The sequence below is a fragment of the Gasterosteus aculeatus genome, chromosome 17 (assembly GCF_964276395.1).
Source record: "Gasterosteus aculeatus chromosome 17, fGasAcu3.hap1.1, whole genome shotgun sequence".
Classification (NCBI taxonomy): domain Eukaryota; kingdom Metazoa; phylum Chordata; class Actinopteri; order Perciformes; family Gasterosteidae; genus Gasterosteus; species Gasterosteus aculeatus.
This window is the reverse complement of record NC_135705.1, coordinates 14,522,587-14,545,562: the sequence shown is the minus strand read 5'-3', so window position 1 is coordinate 14,545,562 and position 22,976 is coordinate 14,522,587. Positions and strand designations below refer to the sequence as shown.

At 44.2% G+C, this 22,976-nt stretch overlaps 1 protein-coding gene across 5 annotated transcripts in view; it reads right to left on the bottom strand.

Moving 5' to 3' along the window:
- Positions 1 to 22,976, bottom strand: part of plxna1b (plexin A1b) — a 159,500-nt gene that overhangs the window by 4,254 nt on the left and 132,270 nt on the right. For 2 of the 5 annotated variants that reach the window (XM_040203497.2, XM_040203498.2), the window contains exons 17-31: positions 20,134 to 20,227; positions 18,828 to 19,064; positions 16,962 to 17,105; positions 15,574 to 15,808; positions 11,858 to 12,006; positions 10,049 to 10,305; positions 7,528 to 7,594; positions 5,575 to 5,721; positions 5,034 to 5,193; positions 4,596 to 4,699; positions 4,061 to 4,169; positions 2,812 to 3,002; positions 1,224 to 1,393; positions 758 to 970; positions 521 to 671 (exon numbers count right to left, since the gene is read on the bottom strand). In XM_040203497.2, the coding sequence (XP_040059431.2) occupies positions 521 to 671; positions 758 to 970; positions 1,224 to 1,393; positions 2,812 to 3,002; positions 4,061 to 4,169; positions 4,596 to 4,699; positions 5,034 to 5,193; positions 5,575 to 5,721; positions 7,528 to 7,594; positions 10,049 to 10,305; positions 11,858 to 12,006; positions 15,574 to 15,808; positions 16,962 to 17,105; positions 18,828 to 19,064; positions 20,134 to 20,227 (2,428 nt within the window). The remainder of the gene's footprint in view (positions 1 to 520; positions 672 to 757; positions 971 to 1,223; positions 1,394 to 2,811; positions 3,003 to 4,060; positions 4,170 to 4,595; positions 4,700 to 5,033; positions 5,194 to 5,574; positions 5,722 to 7,527; positions 7,595 to 10,048; positions 10,306 to 11,857; positions 12,007 to 15,573; positions 15,809 to 16,961; positions 17,106 to 18,827; positions 19,065 to 20,133; positions 20,228 to 22,976) is intronic. The other 3 variants (XM_040203500.2, XM_040203499.2, XM_040203502.2) reach the window with 3 other exon arrangements.

Below are 22,976 nucleotides of genomic sequence, written 5' to 3'. Positions count from 1 at the left end.
CGTCGAAAAGCGTGGTGTTCGCATTCCTGTATAATGTCACTTTCCACAGCACCAATTAAAACAGTCAAGCTGTACTCACAACTACGCTGCTCTGACAACAGAATTTATCCGCTTTCACTTACTTTTCCATGAAAGTCAATACTTCCAGCACAGAGCAGCCCAGTGGTGAGTGTGACACAACTTTGTTAGGTTGTACATTACACAAGACACCAGGTAATCACGGAGGACGTTTTGTGAGTCTGGATTTACTTGCAATCAGGAAATGACGGAGTTAAAGTGTGGTAAAGGACATGTTCGCTCGTGTGCTTTTCATGTACTTGGTGCTTCAGTTGAACGTGTTAAATCTGTTCACGATGACGGAAATTAGTGTTTTTACAATAAGCCTTCTGGAGAAACCTTCAGAAAACTCTAGACGCAGTCTTAGCACAAAAATACAACCTCAATGTAGGTCAGATGGAACTGCCAACAATCAGGGTAAAACTGTCATTAAATGTGACCGTAGAAATGGCCGACATCTCACCTCGTCCTTGTACTTAACAATGTAGGAGTAAATCTCGTTGAGGGCCGACATGCTATTGAACTGGTTCGCGTGCAGGCGCGACTGCTCCGCCAGGTAGGCACTCATGTCCTGGTCGCTGATGGCCGACATCCTGGAGATGTCAGAGTAGTACCTGGACGAGAAAAAAGAGAAGAGAAGTTTAGATATTGACAAAAGCACTTTGAAACTGCTTTAAATTGAGAAGTTTTGTCCGCGTACCTTTCTACCCAGTTCTTATAGTTGGGGATGTCTTTAGCGTAGAGCAGCTTGTTGGAAGGAGAGTCTTTGCCTAGCTTATGCTCTGATGTTGAACAGGAATCCATGAAGGTCTGAGCCACCACTGACAAGCAGGCGTCCGTAATGCTGTTCTTATGGATGTCAAAGACAAACTGGGGGTTCTTGATCACGTTCACCCAGAACCGAAGAGGAAGACTGGAAGGATCGGGAGGAAGAATGAGGGGGAAGGAGAGAGCGGAGGGAGTTGCACAGTTAGAAGGACTATCAAGGTGGAAAGACCACAACAATGACTGCAGCTGCTAAAAGGCTGCGTCTGGGTGATAAAACAGAAATGCACCGTACAGTGTGCCGCACCACCACCAAAAATATGCTTCCACACTACTGCGCGACATCAATGAAACCCATATATGCTAACAAACATGTGCACATGATGCACGCACAAACTCACCAGTTGCTCTTCCAAGTGTGCCGTACGTCAGAGTCTGATATGGAGTGCTTGTCCGCCTGCTCGTCCAAGAAGTCAAACATGTACTTGATGGCGAGAGGCAGGGCGCTTCCTCTGTGCGCGGTACTGAAGATGGTCTCGAACAGGTCATCCACAAACTTCTGGAGTGTACCCTGAGAAGGAGAACCAGCACTGGCTTAGTTCTCTTTTGCAGGAGAAGCTTTATTGATTTATTTTTCTCTTGTGTCTTCCGTTTTCTATAACGTCCATCTCCTTTTTGCTGGCCGGAGGCGATGGCTGTCACTAGCAGTACTAAAACATTTTTAGCACTTCACCTTTTTCGGTTGAGGGTTTGTGATGATGCAGAGTGTTATTTACAATATTTATTATGGGGCCCCATTGTGAGTTCAGCCTAAGGCGGTTCTGCAATGTTTTTTACCCATCGCTTCTGAATCCTCACAATGTCCTCTTAAGTCAACTTTTTGATGTATCCCACAAGGGTTAAGCACATCATCTTCCATCTTTAAGCACCCTGGCCACCTTTCACAAAACGTCATTGAAACCAGCCAGAAGTTGAATTCAGTTTCGCACTACACACAACACAAATCAGCCTCCTAAACACGAAGTAATAAATAAGAATAAACCGCAGTGATCCAAGTTTTCCTCTGTTGTCTTCCGCTGGCTTGCATGTTAATCATTTCCCAATTGAGGCTGCATTGTGCTGCTGACCTTACACTCTCCTACCAGGAGCTGGAACAATGGAAATCTAGAACCAATGAGTGAAAAATCCATGGAGGGGAAGTATCATATTGAATCCCCAAAGCAGTGCATGCAAATAAGAGCAAAGGCCTGGCACAGTTACTAGACTCTGTGAGCAGTAGCTGAGTGTTTGTGTTTATAAACTATTTGTTAATGAGTTAGTAGTTTTTGTTATATATATTATTATTTATATTTGTTATATATTATATATATATATATATATATATATATATATATATATATCATATTCCGGTATGATTATTGAGTCTTTGCCGAAGTGCTGGTTAAGTTAAAAAGGCTAAAAAAACAAACCAGCTTTCAGAGCAAATCTAGGATTAACAATTGGGATTAAGGATTAACATTGACATTGGTGCATTGGACTACAAGCATGAGAAGCTAACTAATCGAGGTAGAACGTACTGAGGTGTCTATATCCAGGACATCAACACAAACAGCCCGACTCCGAGTAACCTTTCAGATCATCATCGGAACAAGGAGGAATTTGGTGACTAATGATCACAGGCTAAAGGCCTGAGCCTGAAAGCCCTGAGGCCACCAACAGAGGCCCGAGTAACACCGACCAAACGGCTCAATAGACAAAGGTCAACCTCCTAATTAAGACACAATCACTAATTCCTGAGCATATGTGAGTCTTTGTCCAAAAGGTTATGAAAAATGTTAATGAGCATTGAGACCACCACCATACAAAGGTCAGGGGTAGAGTCTGCTGTGGAAAGTGGGCTTCACGGGAGGGATGTGCTGGAGTGTTTTCTTTTTTGTTTAAATGTAGACGTTTGAAGTGCGTGTGTTTAAATGTACAGCTCCTTGATACCTTGGTGGCCAGCAGACGGGTCAGGTAGATCTCAGAAACCATCTTGCTCCCTCGGTCCCCTTCCCTCTGGTCTGAGTGGTCGTGGTTCTTAACCAGGTGCCACAGTTTGGTGCCACTCTCGAGGTCCGGAGTGATCATGGGCGTTCGGGAGCGCAGGCTGTCTGGACTGCTGGCCGTCCTCAGCATGCTCTCTGGAGGGAGGAGACACAGGGGGAAATTAAGGGAGTAGGCCAAAAATAACACGGGAAGAGCAGCAAGTTGTGGACTGTAACATTAGTTTTATTTAAGCATCATGGGGAAAGGATGTAAATAGGGAGAGAGGCAGGTCAGAGTGTTCGTTTTGAGTTTATGGAAAACATATTTCACAAGACATGTTTTAGAGTCTTAATCCATCTTGAGAAAGTAGCGGCATAATTCAATAGACATAATCTGATAACACATGAAACCCGTAGCGTGGTGCCAGTTTGTAGTTGCATGAAAGTAGATTTAATTTAATCTTAATCAACACTTCAAGGACACGTACCTATAAATTAAGGTATGAAAACATGAATAACAAATGAAAGACGGCTACGGAAAGAAAGATCTCTACGTGAGGTAAAAAGCATTTCTGAAAGGTGACAGCCTCTTCTTTCAAGTCACTCTTTCATTTCAGAATAAATTTGTCTGTCACTCTCCATCCCTCTCTCCCTCCTTTTGTTGGACAGTGATCTCCTATTTTGTGACTCGAAGCACTGCACTGTCAGTTTGAATGCTTGTCACTTCCGCGACAAAGCAGGAAAGGATTGAGAGGTTCAAAATGTCAGGAGAGTGTGATACAGGAAGTACAGAGCAAGGTAGCTTGGTGTGTTTGTGAGTGTTTAGGTGTGCGTGACGTACACATACGAGCTCAGAGACAGTTAATGTACGGTCTGTGAACGAACGGTCTGGCTGAATCGCACGTTGGAAACACCCAGAATGCAACAGGCTCCAGAGGTTTGCAATTATTTTTCACTGCCAACAATATATCAATGACATAAGTACACCAATGGCTATTTGCGTGAAATGTTACAGCACTGGTGTAAGCATTTGATCTGCTAATCATTTTAAATTCAAGATTAGTTTAAGGTTAAACTAATTATAAAAGAGGCACCAAGTAGTCCAACACTTCTCGAGCTAATCTCTTGTTTGAAATGCATTTGCACAAATCAAATTAGGAGACGGATTCAAACAGCTTTACACACTGATGTACATGTACACAAAACACACACACCTTCTCTCGTACCGTATCTGCTGAGGGACTTGGTGAATGTGGAGGAGTTGGAGATGTTGTAGGCAGAGTTCTGCTTAGGCACCAGGGCGATCAATGAGCCATCGGTCACCTGGAACCGGATTCAAAAACATCAGTCAGAACCGCACAAATCGTCCAGCAGCAATAGAGAGTCCAACCACACAAACGATCACTGCAACGTTACCTCCTGTGAAGGAGGCATTCTATTGAATGACACGAGAGTGATTGAATATGAAAACTGCTATATTTCAATGGGCTCAATTAAACCAAAAAAACATCACAACCGTAACGCAGACAGTTCTTGCATGAATCTCAAAGCAACAATGATGTGCATCGATGAGTAGTTATTGTTCAAACAAGTGTATACGACATTTTTAGGGACAACACAACAAAGCCCAGGATTTATTTCTATCGTGGGCCTTGTTGATCCATCAGTTCATCCTTGCGACAGCGACAAGATGGAGAGAGCTTTCACCGTCTGAAGAAGCATCGCGTCGTTTATATTGTGCTTGAGTACCTGGTAGTGAGCCAAGGTGTTGAGTCGCTTCCAGTCGTTGTCTATCTTGGTTGTGATATCCTCGTCCTGAAGGATGATGCGAGCCATCCTACCCTGCCGCCATTCTGTCACACACACACACACACACACACACACACACACACACACACAAGAAGGAGATACAGGTAAGGTTGAGAAGAGGGACATTGCAAGGAATCCCTCTGCAAACAGAAAAATAAGTTCCAGTGAAATTAAAGGGACGCAGAAAGAGAAGAAATTGAAAAACAAACAATCCACTATTTTAGTCCCATTTAGCCTGACTTGAAACATATTTTTGTACAGACTCTTCTCTAGAAGTCCCCCGACTGTTTCAGAGATTCCCTCGTAACCTCCTGTGGTAATGCACCTGTGCTGAGTGTATACCTTGAATTTGTGTGGTTGTGTTTTCCTTCTCCTTACCCAGATCCATATCGGAGGCCTTTGGTCTCTGGGAGTACGGCGTGCCCTTGTACACAGCGTCAAGCAGCTTCTCCTTCACCTGCGTCACTGTGTCACAGTTTAGGCTCTTCACTGTCACTTCCGGAGCGTTTTCATTCTCTGGGTTCACACAGTGCAGCGTCTACGGAGGCAGAGGTCAGAGGCATAAAGGTACCGCTCACATTTAGCACAAGAAATCAGTTCAGAATGGGAGTGTTACTTTTTGATATGTGGGTACATGACCCTGTTTTTTCATCTGCAAATCAACATTTCATACTGCCATTAGAAATCCATATTTAACCACCAACAGGGCACACGCAGCTCTTAATTACTATTAAAAGGTTTGCTTCATCAGAATGAGAGGCTCCATTTGTTTTCCCCTTTGGGAGTTGCAGATTATCTGTGTTGTCACTAAAAATATCCATGTCAATGCATTGTGTCAAAGGTAGGTGTGCATCGGTTTTATCCCGATGAGACCAAAGGTGCTGTCCAACTGTTTGTCTTCACTTGCGAGCGTACTGACCAAAGTCTTGTAGTCAATCTGCTGCCTGATGAGTTTGTCCTCGCTGAGGGAGTAGCGGGCCTCTCCTGTGATTGAGTCGATTGGTCCCTTTTCCATTTGCTGCTTCATGGCGCAGTACAGCATGAAGAGAGGCTCACCAGCACACTCCTGCAAGGGGACGAGAACGATAGAAGGAAGTAAGAAGGAGGAAGCGGGTAGAAATGAAACAACAAAGGGGATGGATAAAAAAACAAGAGAAAGACAGATTGGTAAAATGGCCACTATGAATGCAACTGTGCAGAAACCCATGAAAAAGTGCACAACAGCAAAAAGTGTAACATTGCTGAGTAACTACAATTATTTTTCTAATCTTCTTGAAACCAACCACAGGCGGACCAGTAAAGGACAAGGCCGTGGCCTGTGTTGGCTAATGGTGCTCTTAAAACTGACAGAAAACAACACACACACACACACACTTCTTTCTCCCTCAAATACACACTCTAGCATCTCCCCAGTGTCTCTTCTTTGGGGAAAAACACCCTTTGTAAATCGCTGCTAGTGTGTGTGAGTAAGTGAGTGACCAAAAAGGAGAGGAATCATTGAGACTGTGAGTGTGAATGAGTGGCAATTGATTGAGGAGTTAATAGAAGGTTAACGACTGAGGGGTGAAAAACGCTTGGAGAAGCACTTTGCTGTGTGAGACATGTCAACCAGGCAACGGGCTCTGGGATGTAGGGACCCCGTCTCTCCTTCGCCCGCCTTTTCCGTATCCTCGCAGTGGTTCAGCTGGTCTGACAAACAAGCACTGCCTGCTTCCACCCCTTCTCAGTGCCTATTTAGGAGGGACAGTGTTTAGGATTTGGGGCACACATCGGTGCGGTTGCCGATTGCTTCTGACTGAATGACCCTGAATGAGTAGGGAGCCGCTCAGTAACAACTATTATGATGCATCCTTTCTATTGATTCTCATGTTATGGATTAAGGGTGCCATAGAGCATCAGAAAATAAAAGCAAAATCTGCAATTTGACTTGAAACAGCACATAACCTGTGGTGCAGAAATGGAGTGGCCATGCAACCAGCCCACTCCCTCAATCGAGTCAGTGCACAGGTAGATACAGTAGTAAAATATAATATAATAAAAGCATTGTTTGTTTTGTCTTTGTTCGTCTGTTCACACCTTTTTGAACCTTTACATTTCTTTACATGACCGCTAAAATGTCAGGAGAAAGAGGCGCTTTAGGTCTTCGCTTAAGTTTTCATTCTAAAACATTGTTCACATCCCCAACGTCTCCTCTCGTATCCACAACCACTTCTGAACCGTTTCATTCTACATCTTCTCCATTGTGACCCACCCTCCTGTCTCTGAACCACACACCTACACACGCGCGCACGCACACGCACACACACACACACCCTATGTTTGAATGTAGACAATGTCTGTATGTGGAAACAAGAATTTGGAGCATTTTTAAGCCTCAGTAAGTGTCTCTGATTCTATATCTGAGGGAGAAGAATTCAAAGAGAGAAAGAAACACAGATACAGAGAGAGACAGACAGAGAAATGAGAGAATGCATTTGTGTAAGATCTATGCTTTCCTCTTATTCTAATCCCAGTGGCTCTGAAGGGGAATACAAACACACACATGCGTACGCACACACTTTCTTGGCTGTAAAATAATTCCAGTCAGGGACACAAAGAGATGACAAATTATTACTACGGGCTAAGGAGATCACAACAACATGTCCAGCTGTGTCTGAACACCACCTCAAACTACATTTTCCTCAATTCTGAGAAAGGAGAATTTACCACATGAAAGGTGGGGGAAAGGTACCTCCGCCTTATCTAATGCTGCAGCTGTCAATGTGGGAGTTAGAGGGGCGTTTCTTCATTCTCAAACCGCAGCGCTTTTGCTATTGCTTGCAAAAGTCGTGTGTGTCCCGTGTGCATATTTTCGTGTGACAGACAATTTTACCTTGAGGAACTTGTAGAGCAGGAAGGTGAACCAGTTGGTGAGCATCTTTTCAGCGACTGACTCCGTCCTGGGACAGCGATGAAGGGAAGGGGAAGGAGGTGAAGGGCGAGAAGGAAATAACACAAAAAGAGTAAGAGGGAGAAATAGCTTTCAAAAGCAGCACATAACCAATGAACCCTACATTTAAACAAAATACCGTGGCAACCCCCGCCCCCCCCCCCTTAATTCATTGGTTTTGATACACACACACTCACACACACACACACACACGCAAACCTACTTGTCTTCATTAGAAAAACAGCAATTAGTATAATTCACTAACTTCTCTCGTTAATCACAAACCTGCCGTGTAATAAGGGGAACCTCCACACGTGCACAGTCTTGAACACACGTGAACACTCAGCGAATGAAAACACAGCAATTAAAGACATTGTAATTAATGGACTTATTGCGTCTAATTTGTTAAACAGCTGAAAGGGAGCATACTAACGGTATGTGGGAGAGAGGAGAGTGATTATTTCTCCCCATCATCCTCAGATTTACCTCCACATTTTCACATTAGGAAGAAACAGAAAGACTGCTTAACTATCCAGTCCTTATTTCTCGTAGATAAATGGGGGGGTACGAAGGAGCCCTCTGCTGGGTTAGTGGGTTGCCTATCTGGGGCACATTCCCACACGTCTTTTAAACATTCGTCTTTGTGTCATTAGCAAGGCACCATGTGCACAGAGGAGCAGAAAGGCACATTCTGTTGAGAAATGACAGGATAGCAACATATTTTCTCATCAACTGCGCAGAATTTTTTTTTCTTTCTTATGACAAATGAGAAGTAGTAAGAAAAAACGGGAAAAACAAGAAACTAGGCCAGTGTGCTGGTGATATCAGCGAGGGCCTGTAGCAGGAACGAGACGTGAACTCCTACGCTTCCGCATCCCTCCCTGACTTTTGTTTGATGTATGTGGAGCAATTTTCTTTTTTTTTTTCATGGCTGTCAGCAAAATATCGCGGATGAAAGATGAGGCAACTTGGAACGGAAGGATGGAAGACGATGGAGGCAAATACACCTGGACAGAACACGCTTTTGGCCATGTCAGGACATGATAGTGGGTGAATTTTAACATAATTTCATTCGGGAAAACCATGTCACTGCATCACTCGTTACAAAGATTGTAACCATGCAGTACAAAGAGGTTTGCTGTAGCTTTCCCGGCCAAACACAAGGAGTGTGTGCCAATAATGTGCCAATCTCAACAAATGCACCCAATGCCAGGGTGTCATCTTTCCACGGGAGAGAAGAGCTCACAAGGGAGCAGATTATTAGGCATTTGGCTTTTCTGGGTGCATGTCTAAAAATAAATGAATGTTTAAAAAATGTTGTAAAGTCTATCTATTGCAGGAACACCAAAACCAGGGTGCACCATGTGTAATAATTGCCGAGCTTATTACGGCCAGCTCCCGAGGCTAGTGTAGTTAGCAGGGACCGCGTGTTGTAACCATACGCACCAAGGGGGGGATTGGAAAAAGCTTCACATAGGCACACTGGCTAAGAGTCATTTATTTGATTTGATTTTTAATTAAATATCTCTCAGAGGAGAGAAAAAAAAACTTTTTATCATTTAATGCCTAGTTCCAATTTATTTGGAGGCAATTTCTTTAATTGTGCCTTTCCTTAAACACGTGTATCTTTTTCCTGTCTGTCTATCGTAGCTCTTCTCTTCTTCAACATATGGCCCCTTCCTACAACCTTTCTATTCTTCCTTCCTTTTCTACCCCCCCCATGTTTCTCCTTCCTCAATTTGCCTCAGCCCACGTGTCCCTTAAGACATTTCACCCTCTCCTTCTGTCAATCACCATGTCTCTCCTTCCCTCCGCACCATCCACCTTTCTCTCATTGCCTTTACCTCTTTCTTATCACATGCTTTCCCTCCACTGCTCCTCATTTTGCCTTTTTCCCTTTTACCAATCCATTCTCTTTCCATCCCTCACCCTTCGCCTTGTAAATCCTCCTCTTGTTTCCTTTTGCATCCACTCTATTCCTCGTACCTTTACCCTTTCTGCCTTTCTAACTGCGTGGGGGTGAGAGAGGATGGAGGAGTGTGTGACTGCAGCTCTACTGGGAGTGTGTGTGTACTCAGCAGTGTAATCCTCCCTGACAGGGACAAGGTTGAGAGATGGAGACAAGGTAATGTCACATAGACCTCTAAGAGCTTCGGTCCCAGTGCCTTCCTGCTTCGCAACTTCAGCTGTGCACGAAAAAACGAATCTTTTTTTTTTTACATTCTCACTATTCATTTTGGCACCATAACGCGTGTAGCGATTACGTAGCTTTTTCCTTCTTTCTTTAAGGCTGAATATTCAAGGTACCCACTTGTAGTGGGGTGTCTCACCCCAAAGACGCTCAAAACCAGCGAGAAGAATAATAAACAAAAGTGACGTAACCTCAAACTCCCCTCCCCTCCCCCCTCAGGCTTCTGTGACATGTTTTTGCCCGAGTTGTTTCAACCCCTCTGTGTTTTCATACCTCCTGAGTAAGAGCTTCGGGTGGTTCTTGCTCTCCAGGTTTTTGTCGATGAGGTCAGACAGGAGCTGTTTGAGGACGCCCGTGGCGTACTCCATCTCCCCCTGCAGCGCCGTCATGATGAGGGAGGCCACATTGCCGCGGTCTCGCATGGAGAAGGACCGCTGGGCTTCCAAGGTGCGGATGAAGGTCAGAAGGAAGTGCTTTTTGGTCAGCAGCTGGCCGAACAACGTCAGGGCCTTCTCCGTGTTAGCGGGGACCTGGATAGGAGGGCACAGAGGTGATGATGGGAGTGTGAGGAGAGGGATGAAGAGCGGATGGCGGGTGTGAAAGTAGAGTAAAGGTTAAGGGGGGAAAACGGCCAAGAAGGAGGGAAAGGAGTGCGATTGAGGGGTGGAAAGTTAGAAGACAGAAAGAAGTGGAAGGAAGGAGGAATTGGAGAAAAGTTACACAGAAGGAAAAAAGGGGAGAATATTAGTAGGAGGGAGGTGCAGAAAAGAGTGAATTAGGGCCAGGAGATCAGCATGAAGAGGGAGATGTGAGTTACAGTTGAGAAATTGATTCATGAGTATGAGTGAGAATGAGGAATATAAGATGATATTGGAAAAGGGGCCCCACGTGCACACATGCAGATACACTAACAACTTATGTATCTACAAACAGGGAAAATCTGCTTATAAATCATCAATACGACAATTCTTTTAGGGTTTGCACTTAGTCTTCCTATTGTTGTCCCAATGCCCTCCCGTTTTACCAGTTCTCTTTAACCCCCCCCCATGCCACGCAGCCTCCCCTCTCCACCCATTCCCTTCTTCCTTCAAAGCAACGGGCAGGTCTCCCCCTCTGAGGGAGAGAAACGGAGGCTTGGAGGGAGAATGTGAGTTTCATGCTGTAATAAGAAATTGATCTCCTTACTAGCGCACTACTGTGGCCTGTGATTGCTTGGGCCATACAAATGAAAATCCAATGCCGCGCTGCACCATCCCTTTGGAATACAGTTGATAGCACGAGCAGATACGGCATCTCTTAAAACGCCGCCATACGTGCATGTCAGTGCTGCGCTAGTGTGCATTTCCCTGTGACGTATGTGTGACAGTCTAATGTATACTGGGAAATGGAGGTTTGTGTGCATGCTGCATTACAGTGTCTACGCAGCCTGGCTTTATACGAGCGATATTGTTCCCTCTTGAAAAAGGAGTAGTAGTGGAGGGGAGAGGTTTTATTGAGCATTGCTTTTCAGAAGCCTCAGACAGGTTTGATCCTGCACAGTCACCCGGTCCTGGACTTTGCTCACTCCCGAAAGAAGAAGATCCTTCCCTTTATTGCATTACGGCAAATTTGAGATAAGAGCTTGAATCACCAAGTTATCTTTGTCTAGTTTGAGACTTAAGCTTCTCCTGCCTTGACCCCTCCAGTACGGAGCTGCTTCGGATGAAAGACATTTGGTGGATACAAGTCAAGAGTTTCAAACGTCTAATTTGCATTTAATTTTTTTATTGGAACTCTTTAATGTTTCTCCTCTAAAGCGTAACCCTGAACAACCCCTGGCCCAGACAGCGCAAACTCGCAGATTCAAATAAAAATCTATCTTCATGTTTAAATGTTTTGCTCCACAGAATATTGATTTCTGAAACTTTTGGAAACCTTAAGAACCGAATCAAACTCTAGATTGATCCATTTTTTCTATGGACCAAAGTCATTGCTTTGCATTTTTTCTAAATCTCTGATGGCATATCCAAACAGACGTACAGTACAACTTACACTCACACTGTGAGGGAGTGTGTGTGTGAGAATGAAGAGCCGTCTACTGACCCGTACCTCCATCTCCTTAAGCACAGGATGGTCCTCAATCCCAGGGAAGAGGACTCTCATGGCGTAGGTGCGGTATTCCAGAAAGGGGATTCCTGCTCCGTCCAGCTCCTGAGTGAGTTCGTGGATGTCCGTCTGCAGCTCCGCAAAGGCTGCGCAAAGTAGAAATACATCGTGGGCGTTGTGCTGCGGTTCAATTTTTGTTTCAGGTGACAAAAATATTTAATATGGAAACTGACACTGATATCGTGATATTGATGACAAATCATTCCATTTTACATTGAGCATTCTGTCAGCAGATTCACAATAAAAAACAAATAGACACTTAAGACTATTTTTCTAGGAAACATGACATGGATACCAGTGTTTTAATATGAGGTACATATCCATAGTAGTGTATTACACCTACAGCAGATGGTGGTTGGCTTGCCCCCAGTTTGGAGAGAGGAGAACCAGTACGCAAGCAAACCATCATACTGCTGTGTTTTTTAGGCACCTAAATGAATGACTCAGCCAAACAAAATCAAAATCTGTTTCAGTGGTCACTACATGTAGAAGATTTCTGCAGGTTTATCGAGCCGTCAGGTGATTTTGGACAGTAAACTGAATTCAAAGTGAAACCATGTTTTGCTGCTGCTCACATATCTTTGCTCTTAGGGATGTTCTTTTGCTCCCTGACCAACAGACTAATAGATAGAATTAACTCATCCTGAACAACTAACGGTCAATATTGGTGCCACGCATGAAGGAGTGTTACGGTTGAAGTGATTTAAAAAGCCGCCCCACGGCGATGACAACCAATGCACAAACAGGTTATTCCATCTGCGGTGTAAACACAGAACAGGGAGTCTCCAGTCCGCCCGTCTGAGTTCATGGGGGGCAGAGATCCCGCTACGGACCAATTTTTGTCAAAAGTGAATTATTTGCTCGTCATAATCTTCTTATTACCACTAACGCTGAAAAAATATATACCAGGTAATGCGAAACCAAAGTGGTCAAGTGTGAGTTTAGCCGCACACAGCGGATTGGCGTGCGGGTGTCACACCAGGGCGAGTGCAAAGAAAATGGCGAAGCTAAAAGACTCGCCTGCCAGTACGCAGTTAATACAGTACACTCACCAGGGATAATAACCTCACACAATCTGAACTATCCCTTTAAAACAGACACAAACCGTGGTCCAGATAATTCAACTTTAAATAGTAGAATTAGAAATAAACTCTAGAACCCGTCTATAATGGCTTCTACTATTCATGCCCCAATCAATCCTGTAGCAGCACGTATCAGAGGGGACAATGTGGTGGAAAAGATGGAGGCGTGTGGAGCAGCTGAGAGAGACGGGAAAGCGTTCAGGTTCTTAGTGGCTGGAGGGGAGTTCAGGATGGAAGTGCACACAGGAACATAAGCTTGTGAGTACACAGGCATATACTCACACACACACACACACACACACACACACACACGCACGCACGCACGCAGACTTTTTCCTGTCCTGCCCCACAGCTGAACACATTGTGCCCAGATGATTAATGTGAGTGCATGTGTCAGTGTTTTTACACATTTCCCATTCCCTACGAGTGTGTGTTCTGACCCGTTCCGTATACTCCAGCGGCTTCACAAGTCACATCTAGAGGGAACAAATGGGATCAAATCCAATTTCTCACTCACTTCCCATAAGAAAGTGCATATCTATGTTTTTGCCGTACTGCCTTGATTCTATTTTGTAAATACAAAACTCCCTCGAGGAGAACACATACAGCTTTATGGTTGCATTAACTCAACTGTGTGTGTGCCCTATAGAGTGCCCCAAAACACACATGGATACATGGATACACACATGGATACACAAACCAAACACATTAAGAACCAAAGCGCAGACTAACAGATGGCTTGTGTCACCCTATCCCTCTCTTCCTATCTCTATTTTTCTCCCTCGTTCTCCCCTTCAAAGTGACATCTTAGAGGTCACCTTTCTCCCCCTATGGTTGCCCCTCCTCTGCTACATCCCTCCATCTTTCTGTTACTTTAGCTCACTCATGCCATCCATCTCTCTCTGCATCTCTAACCAGTCTCTGTTCTCATCACTCTAGCTGCTTGTCTTTCATCTAACTTATATATTAGATAATTGTGCACCCACCTCGTCTACAGAAATACCCATGCTGCATTATCTCCCGCTATTGCCACGTCAACTTCCTTTTCTCTCTCTTGTTTTCGAAATTCATATTCATTTTTGCCTCCCCTTTCGTTTTCCCCTCTCTCCTAATCTTTAGATCCACCCCCCCTTTTGTCCTCTCACAAGTTGCCTTATTTATCTCCCTTGCTCCATCCTGGTGTCGTCTTGCAGACAGTGGGGACAGTGGGGGACGGACAGGGTCAGGGCACTTGGACTCACCGCCACACGCCCCAGCCAATCATTGTTTGACCCACTGTGAGAGTTTGTGTGAGTGACTGTGTAATTGCAATTCAAAAAAAGAGCGGGGCAGGCATGAAGAGTTTAGTGAATAAAGTGAACGAACGAACACACACACACACACACACACACACACACACACACACACACACACACACACACACACACACACACACACACACACACACACACACACACACACACACACACACACACACACACACTGAGCGGATGACTGGCACAGTTGATGTTTACCATTGTCTGATAATCAGAATTTGCTATTCACTTTTTTTATATCATTCTGCTTGAAATGGTGTTCATTCCAGCCAGCGTTTTGTGGGAAGAGTTATTGTCTAATCGTTAGTATTTGGAATTTCCTGAAACAAGAAAAAGATACTTGTTTTTAAATTATGACTGATCTGTTGATATATGGTCTGGGTTATTTTAGTTATTTTGATGTTTTGTTGGTGACTTGCAGTAAGCCCCTTAATGTGAAGTAAACCAGTACCTGCCGATGTTATTTGGACACCCATTCAAGTGATGTATTTACCTTGTTGAGGTTTACTAAAGCGGAGCAACAAGTGAAGTGATCTCTTATTAAAATGTAGTCTGATGATCTTAGTTATTAGTATTCTCCTTCTCTCTTTCTCCCCATCTGCTTCTCGCCCTCTTGCCAGACAAAGTAGTAACAGCATCAGTAAGCTCTCACTGGATCCATGCTGTTTGCTGCCAAATATATGCTAATGTGCTGGTGTGTAAGTCTCTCTGCCCCTGCTTCAGTGATTGCCAAATCCCTCCCCCCCCCACTATGCCCCACTTTTCCACCTCTGTGGCCTGTATCTATCTAACCTCCATCTTCCTCTGCCTCTCTCAGTGTGGATGGTAGTGAGGCCAGCCAGGCAGCTCTCTCATGGGGTGGAGAGCCAACATCTGGTGGCTGGCTCTGATCAAAGTACTCCTCTGGAAACACACCAACACCCTCACACAGGAGCACACACACTCGTGCCACCTAACAGCGGGGGGGGGGGGACAGTTGGCAGCAAGAGGGAGGGAGAAATAGAGAGGGGAAGAGAAATCAGGGAGAAATGGACAGGACCTTTAAATGGGATTTTTGGAGTTTTCTAGGGGAAACTGCCGCAGTTTGTTTGTCAGTTATTTGGGGAGAAGGGAGTTATTTGGGTAAAAAGATAAAGAGCAAACCAAGAAGTGAGGAATATTAAAAGGCACCCAGAGAATACAATCACTACTCAAGCAGCTTGTGTTTGAGCGCTCAGCGTCACCTCTCTTCTGATCATGTTTTGTCAAGACTCACCTTCCTTGCACTCGAGGGCCACCCTGGACTCCAGGTTATCCATCTGCAGTTGAAGCCGCTTGAGGGTGCGGTCGGCATCGCGCGACTTCCTCTTATAAGCAATCAGCACAACAATGATAACCAGCAGGAGTAAGCCGCCGCCTCCTCCGATACCAATGATGGCAGGCAGAGTGAGCAGACTGTCAGAGTAGATCTGCAAGGTCCCCGGCGAGTATTCAAAGCCTCCAACACGCACCTAGTAGATGGACACAAACAGGAAAGTTACATTATGTTTAGAGAACACGAAATAACATTTTAAAATAGGTCCATTTGCAGAACTATTTGGCAGAGGTTCGAGCCAAAGCTGTAAATCATTTTTATTTTGGAATCGAAAATGAATTAGACGTGATAATCTTGCAGGTTACATCTGGCCACAATCACTTTAAATCCAATGGTGATGAAAAAAACTCAAGGTGCCAGTGCTAAATCCCATTTTGCATTTACACTGACAAAGCATGCTGTGTCGTGTTGAGCCAAGCGCAGGCCAAAACTCCCCAAAACGCTTTATATCTGGGTTGAGGGAGGCAACATCTGTGCCCCCGGGCTGCATTTGGAACCAGTGAAACACGAACACACAGTCGCACATATCAAAACAGTTCTGGCTTGCAGAACACAGGAATAAGAAAATAATCTTTGGGTATGTTTTTTCCCCCCATCGTGTCCTCTTTTTCTTCTTCTTCTTTTATTCCATCTTCAGCTTGCTTACATCTATGAAATACTAAATGGAGGAGGGTAAAAATAGACACAGACCTCTCACGCCCACGAGCCATTTTTGCTCTCTATTGAATATCAATACTTTCCCAAGGAGGATGCCAGCCAAAAGAGACCGATCAAAAGCTTCTTAGACGTAAATACAGTCACAAACAGTGCCAACGGTGTAAGAGACAGGATGTGTGTGTGTGTGTGTGTTTATGCACTTGCAGCTATATGAATGGGGAGGAGAAATATAGAGTAATTAAAGAGATTTGGGACTGATGGATGGGGAGGAAAGAATGAGTAGAATGAATAAAACGGCAGGAAATGGATTGACATAAAGAGGAGGGATGAATAGCAGAGCAGAAACCACATTGAGAACAGGCGCTTTAGAAGAAGATGGGCTGGGAGGCCAAAAGAAATGCGAACGACAGATGCTAAAAAGCAAGTGGCACGACAAAATAACAGGTACTTAAAATAGACCAATTGAACTTGGAGACGGATGATGCTCCTTTTCATTTGAATATTAACACTTTGCCCCGGATTGCCCCATGCACTTTACCGTGCGTGACAAATCAAGTAAACATAATGAAGAAAGACACTCTCACCGTGGCAGGACAATCAGTTATTTAAGCAAATACAAAAGTTTTACTCACAGTGACTTTGTGTTCTCCGGTCAGGTTGGGCCACTCACACAGCAGCTGGCTCTCAGACAAGGTGAGAACGCAGGGCGTCTCCCCAATCAGCACCGTGTAGTTCAGCTTAGCGTTTCCCGGGGCTGCAGGAATTAGGTTACGGCCCTGGAAAGAGACACAAACATATTCTGGTTACTTACATAAGATCAAAGTCTGACGTGGTGCACACAAATACAATTATGATTACACAGAGTGAAATCATTCTTTGGCAGCAACGATTCACGCTGCCAAAAGAAAGCCCATACTTGTTTCTAATTAGCTGGCGTGTGCCTGTCAGGTGTTCAGACACAGCGCCTATAAGTGTGCAAGGTAGTTTTAACTGCGGGTAGCCATAGCAACTGTGCTACCGCAATGAACTGAATAATCAGGCACCAAAATATGGTGAAACGTGTGCATACTCTGAATATTATCAGGTGGGTCAGGACCGGCATAAGCCATCCAAAGACTGTCATCCAAATACATTAGAAATGGGAAAGTACAATAATTACAATCCATAGAAATTCTCTCCCCTTCCCTTCCCTTCCCCTCTGCTACATCTACCTCACCCCCCTTGATATAACTAACTATAATTTGCGGAGTGGGAGGAAATAATTGCATAAAAAACAACTCATTTCTCCTCAATTATTTAATAGGATGCGTTTCCTGAGCTGCTTATTTCTACAATTCTTTACCCGAAGCAAGGTGGGGCATTTCATTATGGAATTATATTTTAAAGTTACAGAAGAGAAAGGCATGACTCTTCAGTTCTAAAACCCCACACTGATTGGCGAGAGAAAAAAGGCTTTTGTTGTCCATGAAATTGCATGATGATGTTCTCTTGCGCTTCTGCCGCTTTGAAGTTCAAGGGGAAAGGTGAAATGATAAAAGCCAGACTGAATGGGGGGGACCAAGCATTTATGAATGCACTCTGGACTCAAATGCATACTACTTCAATAGCAAAGAGTAAGCAAGTCTATGACGTCTCACTTTAGAAGTTATCTGATAATACTCTGAGCAGTGGGCATAGCATGGGTCCACTTTATAAACATGATTTTCCTTTACACCAGATTGTAAAGGAGGGTGTTATGGAAGAGACTTGATTTCTTAAAGGTCTCCAAACCCCAGGAGAGAAAGCAGCCAAAGAGACAACATCTTTCATGGTTGAGGGACATCTGACAGATAGCCGTGTTGAAAGAAAAGTCCAGAAAAGAGGAAGAAGGTTGCCAACATTCTGTCCAGGGTTGAGCAAATCATTTCAAAGACCCGTCAGCCTGTTATTGGTCTTGCTGGATAATGACTTGGAGGTCGCAGAACTATTTGCAAAATAATCATTTGCAATCTTTTTAATGTTGCTTACAATACTCAACATCACTGGTACCTCAGTTCTGTACTATTACTGATCTTCTATAGTTTCAACTAAGTTCTAGCACGCAGCTAACCTGCTTTTGAGTCCTTATGAGTTTTAGGATATATATATATATATATTTACACCTTTACAGTGTAGCCTTTGTTGAAAAGCCTTGATGTAAAAACCCCGCAAACTCCAACCTGACATTATTCCCTCAGAAGTATGAATCATTTCCCCCCCTCTCCTTTGAAAGGAGAGAGGACAGACATCAGAAATAATGTGTGAAAGATGATGCAAGAAAGGAGACCGGACGCGACAGAAAACGGAAAGAAATGTTGAAAAACTAAATGAGAGGTAAGAGGAAAAAGATGTGAGAGGGGAAGTTGAAAACCAAAAACAAGGAATAGAAGAAAAAAAAAAAAGGATGTGATGGATGTAAAGCAAAACCAGATAGAGACAGGGCCAAAACAGATCAATGCTTAGAGCACAAGTCAATTTACCTTGAGTATGAGTGGTGAGCTGGGCTTCAGCTCCAGCATGCCCGAGGGGCTCAGAGGTTCAAACACAGGGTCCGGGTGGTAGCTAAAAGTCTCGTTTACCACCAGCACGGAGCGCACGTCGTCCATGACAAAGCCGATCTCATCAGGACTGCTGCCCGACTCCAAGAAGCCTTTGTCAGATCCTGCCACAGAGGGCGCCAGACACACCATCACAGTGTTGTTGAGCACCGTGCAGTTCTAGAGAAGGGGGGAGCAAACAGGGAAAGACGGGGAAGAAAGGAGGGAGTAGAAGTGAAAATGGGGAAGATGGGAGTGAGAATAGTGAATAGTAGATAAAATATCTACTTTCTATATAAGTTTGATGTGGAGACCTAATTTTCTATTAGAGAAAGTTTTAAACATTTTTCACGCTGTTTGCTGTAAAGGCAAGAAGAAGAAAAAGTACATTTCACAATAATCATGAAAAATAATGTGTTAACTAATTTGTAATCAAAAACAATTATAACCGCTGAAACACTGTAATGTGATACGAGTGATTAAATGTCTCCATAACGACATAATGAGGAAGAGGCTGGCTTAATAACATCAGTGTTGTAATCAGTGTTGATATTATCTTGAAATCCCCTGTGGGGTTCGACACTTGAATCAGTCACCGAAGAACAAATTAGACTGTAATGACTCACGGAGAAGCAGGAGAGGTCAGCCTGTAGCAGTTTATAAATAATACAGCACGGCTAAAGAGATCGCTGAATAGCTTTACATTATGTCCTGTGTGTCTGATACGAAAACGCTCACACACACAAAGGCACAGAACAAAACTGTGTTTATATGTCAACAGAAACATTAACCGAGCAGAATAAAAATGACTGCAGAGAGGTTGACAAAGGAGACAGAAAGGATATTTTTACTTTCAGCCGTGAGCGGGAGAAAGGTTAGCTGAGCCCCGTGGTGCTAGGTGAAGAGAGAGGGATTTGCCAGAGCCGCTTTATTGCTGGTTGACATTTCAAAGGTTAAACTGCTAAAAGGAAATTCAACATCAAAAACAAACAGAAAACGGGCCCATGGCTGGTTGACCGACGGGTCAGGTGTGTGCGTGTGTGTCCGTTTCCGTGTCCCAGGCGAGAGTGTTTTGCCTGAAAATGAGATTTTCCACAGAGAGGGAGGCAGCAGAGACAGTGGGAGAGGGAGCGAGAGACACCTGTGCGTCTATATTGGTCTCATTCCGTTTCACTTGCCAAGTCATGTCATTGCTTTTTTTGTTTTGTCAATAAAAACTCTGTGTGGGTGTCTGGATCCGACCACTTACATTTTCTGACTTGGCAGCTCCATACTTGGCTCTCATTTTGGGCTCCTTGATGGTGTCCAGATTGGTTCCAGTTATGGTCAACATGGTTCCTCCACTAAAACAGAAAAGACATCAGGACAAACACAATTTATATAATACTACTGGGTAGATTAAAATCATTGTGTGTGCACTTATGTGTCACCTATGTGCCTCGCGAGGAACCTTTTGGGGCCTTGCAGGGTCAAGTGCATACACAAATCAGCCAGCTTCCAGTAGAAGAGGCCTCTCTAGAAGGCGATATACCATTAATGTTCACTCCTGCTGTAACCTTCCGTCTGCTCATTCACGGGATCCCATTTTCAGGTAATGATAGCCTTCGCACGAATCTTAAAAGCTGCTTTGAACCAATATGGGGGCTGAAGGGAAGAATAAGCGAATGTGCAGTATTATTCCTGAGAGCCAAAGCGTTTGGCCTCTCCTGGGGAGATTTTTGTATCGTGTATTAAAGTGGCACTGCGGTATTTTAAAGTATGAGCTTCGTTCAGCGAATGCACGCTGTCAGTGATCTCACATCTACTGTAACCTTTACCACCTGTGACCTATTCAGGTCTCCGTGACGCTGACCCGCCGAGACATGGCTAATACTGGCCAGAGTCCTATTCCCCCACTCTGCCTCCTCGACAGCCTCTGCTGGCCTGATAGGCTGAACTTTATCTGACGTGAAGTTTTCTGACAGCAGCTAAATAAGCATACAACATAAAAACTGGATCGGGGTGAAGCCAAGCTTGAGGCCCTGTGCCACTGTGAGTCACCACTGGCACCAATGAACACAAACAGCAAGTGATACGCTTGCTGGCGGATTGCTAGGTTTCAGACACGCAATGATACGCCTTGGAAAAAAGATCCACATGAATATCAACTAATTCAGCGGCTCTGGCATTTCGGAGAGAACTGAGAACTAGAATTTGCCAACGTAACATCGACTGCATGATGGACTAGAGCCTCTTATATTTTAAACATACATGTTCCCTCAAACAAAACCTCTACACCCAGGCGGTGTCTTTGCGTTACTGAGGCCCGATTGAGTCCGTATTTAAGGCCAGTTTCCGACCAGGCAGATGTCAAAGTGGTGAATAGAGTCTGGTGTGAAAAGCAAGCAGACAAAAAGAGATCTACACCCATCACACCTTGGCTGGGGGAGGGGAGGGGGAGTGGGGACCAGAGAGCTGAGAACATGCAGAGGGAAGTGTGAACATGCAGTAGCTCAAGATCAGATACAAAATCATCTTTGTATGATATGTAGCATCCCCTCAACAGAGAAGTTGTGTGAGAATGATGATAATCCTTTCCTCACATCCACTGCACACTTCATGGGTGTACCGAGTGAACTGTGCTGCACTGTGTAAACAAATTGGAGTGTCACACAATCTCCACAGTGCCATCCCAGTCCGTTGTTTACCGCAAGAACCTCTTCCTGAAGGAACAAGTCAGAGGCATGTCAGATTTGTGCTTTGAACAACGAAGGCTCGGCGCTGTTTGAAATCGCCCCGTCAAAAGAGGTCACCAAAGGGTACACAAAGACAAAATAGCCTGGCAGATCAAAGCGTGATTGGCCATGAGAACAATGCACCTCCTCCCCTGTGAGCGCTGAGTGAAACACCAAACACGAGCAGAGTACCGAGCTTATTTTCCCCCCGAAGGTGGGAGCCAACAGTTTCATTCGCCATTCCCCCTGCTTACCCCCAAAGGCTTCACGCACGCCATTACAAACGAGACTCCTCGTCTGCTCACACTTCTTTTGCATGACTAGAGACTTATCTGGGCCATCCTAAGAGGGGAAGCTCCTAAATTAAAACCATACCAAACCGTAAAAAAAAAAAAAAAAAAAACGTACTGAATACCCAAAATTGCTTTAATTACAAAACAAGAAATATATGACTCGCCTTCTTGATAGGCTTTTCCATGAGTCTTGCGTGTGTTGCAGAGCAATTCACCTCCAGAACAGGTGGAGTAACGTTATATGTCGAAGACGACCTAGAGAGTCACGTCTTTGTGGAAGTCGTTGGTTTTTGACGCAAGCCTAGAAAAATGGGTCAACGCACGCAAGCAGGTGTGAAAAGGCACGCAAGGGACACGCAAGGGTCCCCTGCGTGTCCTTGCGTCTCTCTGAAAACGCAGAAGCATAAACTAGGCTTCAGACATGCAACTTGGGCAAGTGATGTCGGCTGTTCTGTTGGATTCTCCCAATATTTGAATAGTAGCTTGTTTTTTGGATTATAAGAAAAAGCAAGAGTAAAAAAAGCCTAGAAAACTTTCAACATGTTCCTGAAATGATACTTTTGAAGTAAATGAGACATGAACAGTGTGTGTTTGTGCTTCCTTTCTGAGCTGAGGAGTAGAAGAGTTTCTAGGTCACGCAAGTGAGCCCATTAGCACTTGGTAGCTCCAAGCTTCTTCTCTTTTCTCCACAACACAGCTTGTGTTTGCACAAGAAATCTTCCCGCGGGTGTGTAGTCTCATTTCAATAAGTCAAGTAATATTTACAGATACATCTCTGCTGCAACTCAACTGTAGCAGTGCACTGCTTCAGGAACCGCTTTCACTGCTCCTCCTGCTCTCGACGATTTACTTTCAAAAATAAGTAAAGTATGAAAGTGGAGTAGAATGTAGTTCTTTTTTTTGGACTCAGTATGCTTGTGTAATAATACATTCAGGGATCATATTTCTACCAGGCGTTAATGGTTCGAACATCCACCAACAAGTTCAATAATGGATTAATGCATTTGTATCTGTTCTAAAGAGGTTCATCAAGCATGATTGGAGATCAAACACTGTATTGATTTGAAGTCCAGACATCTAAATGT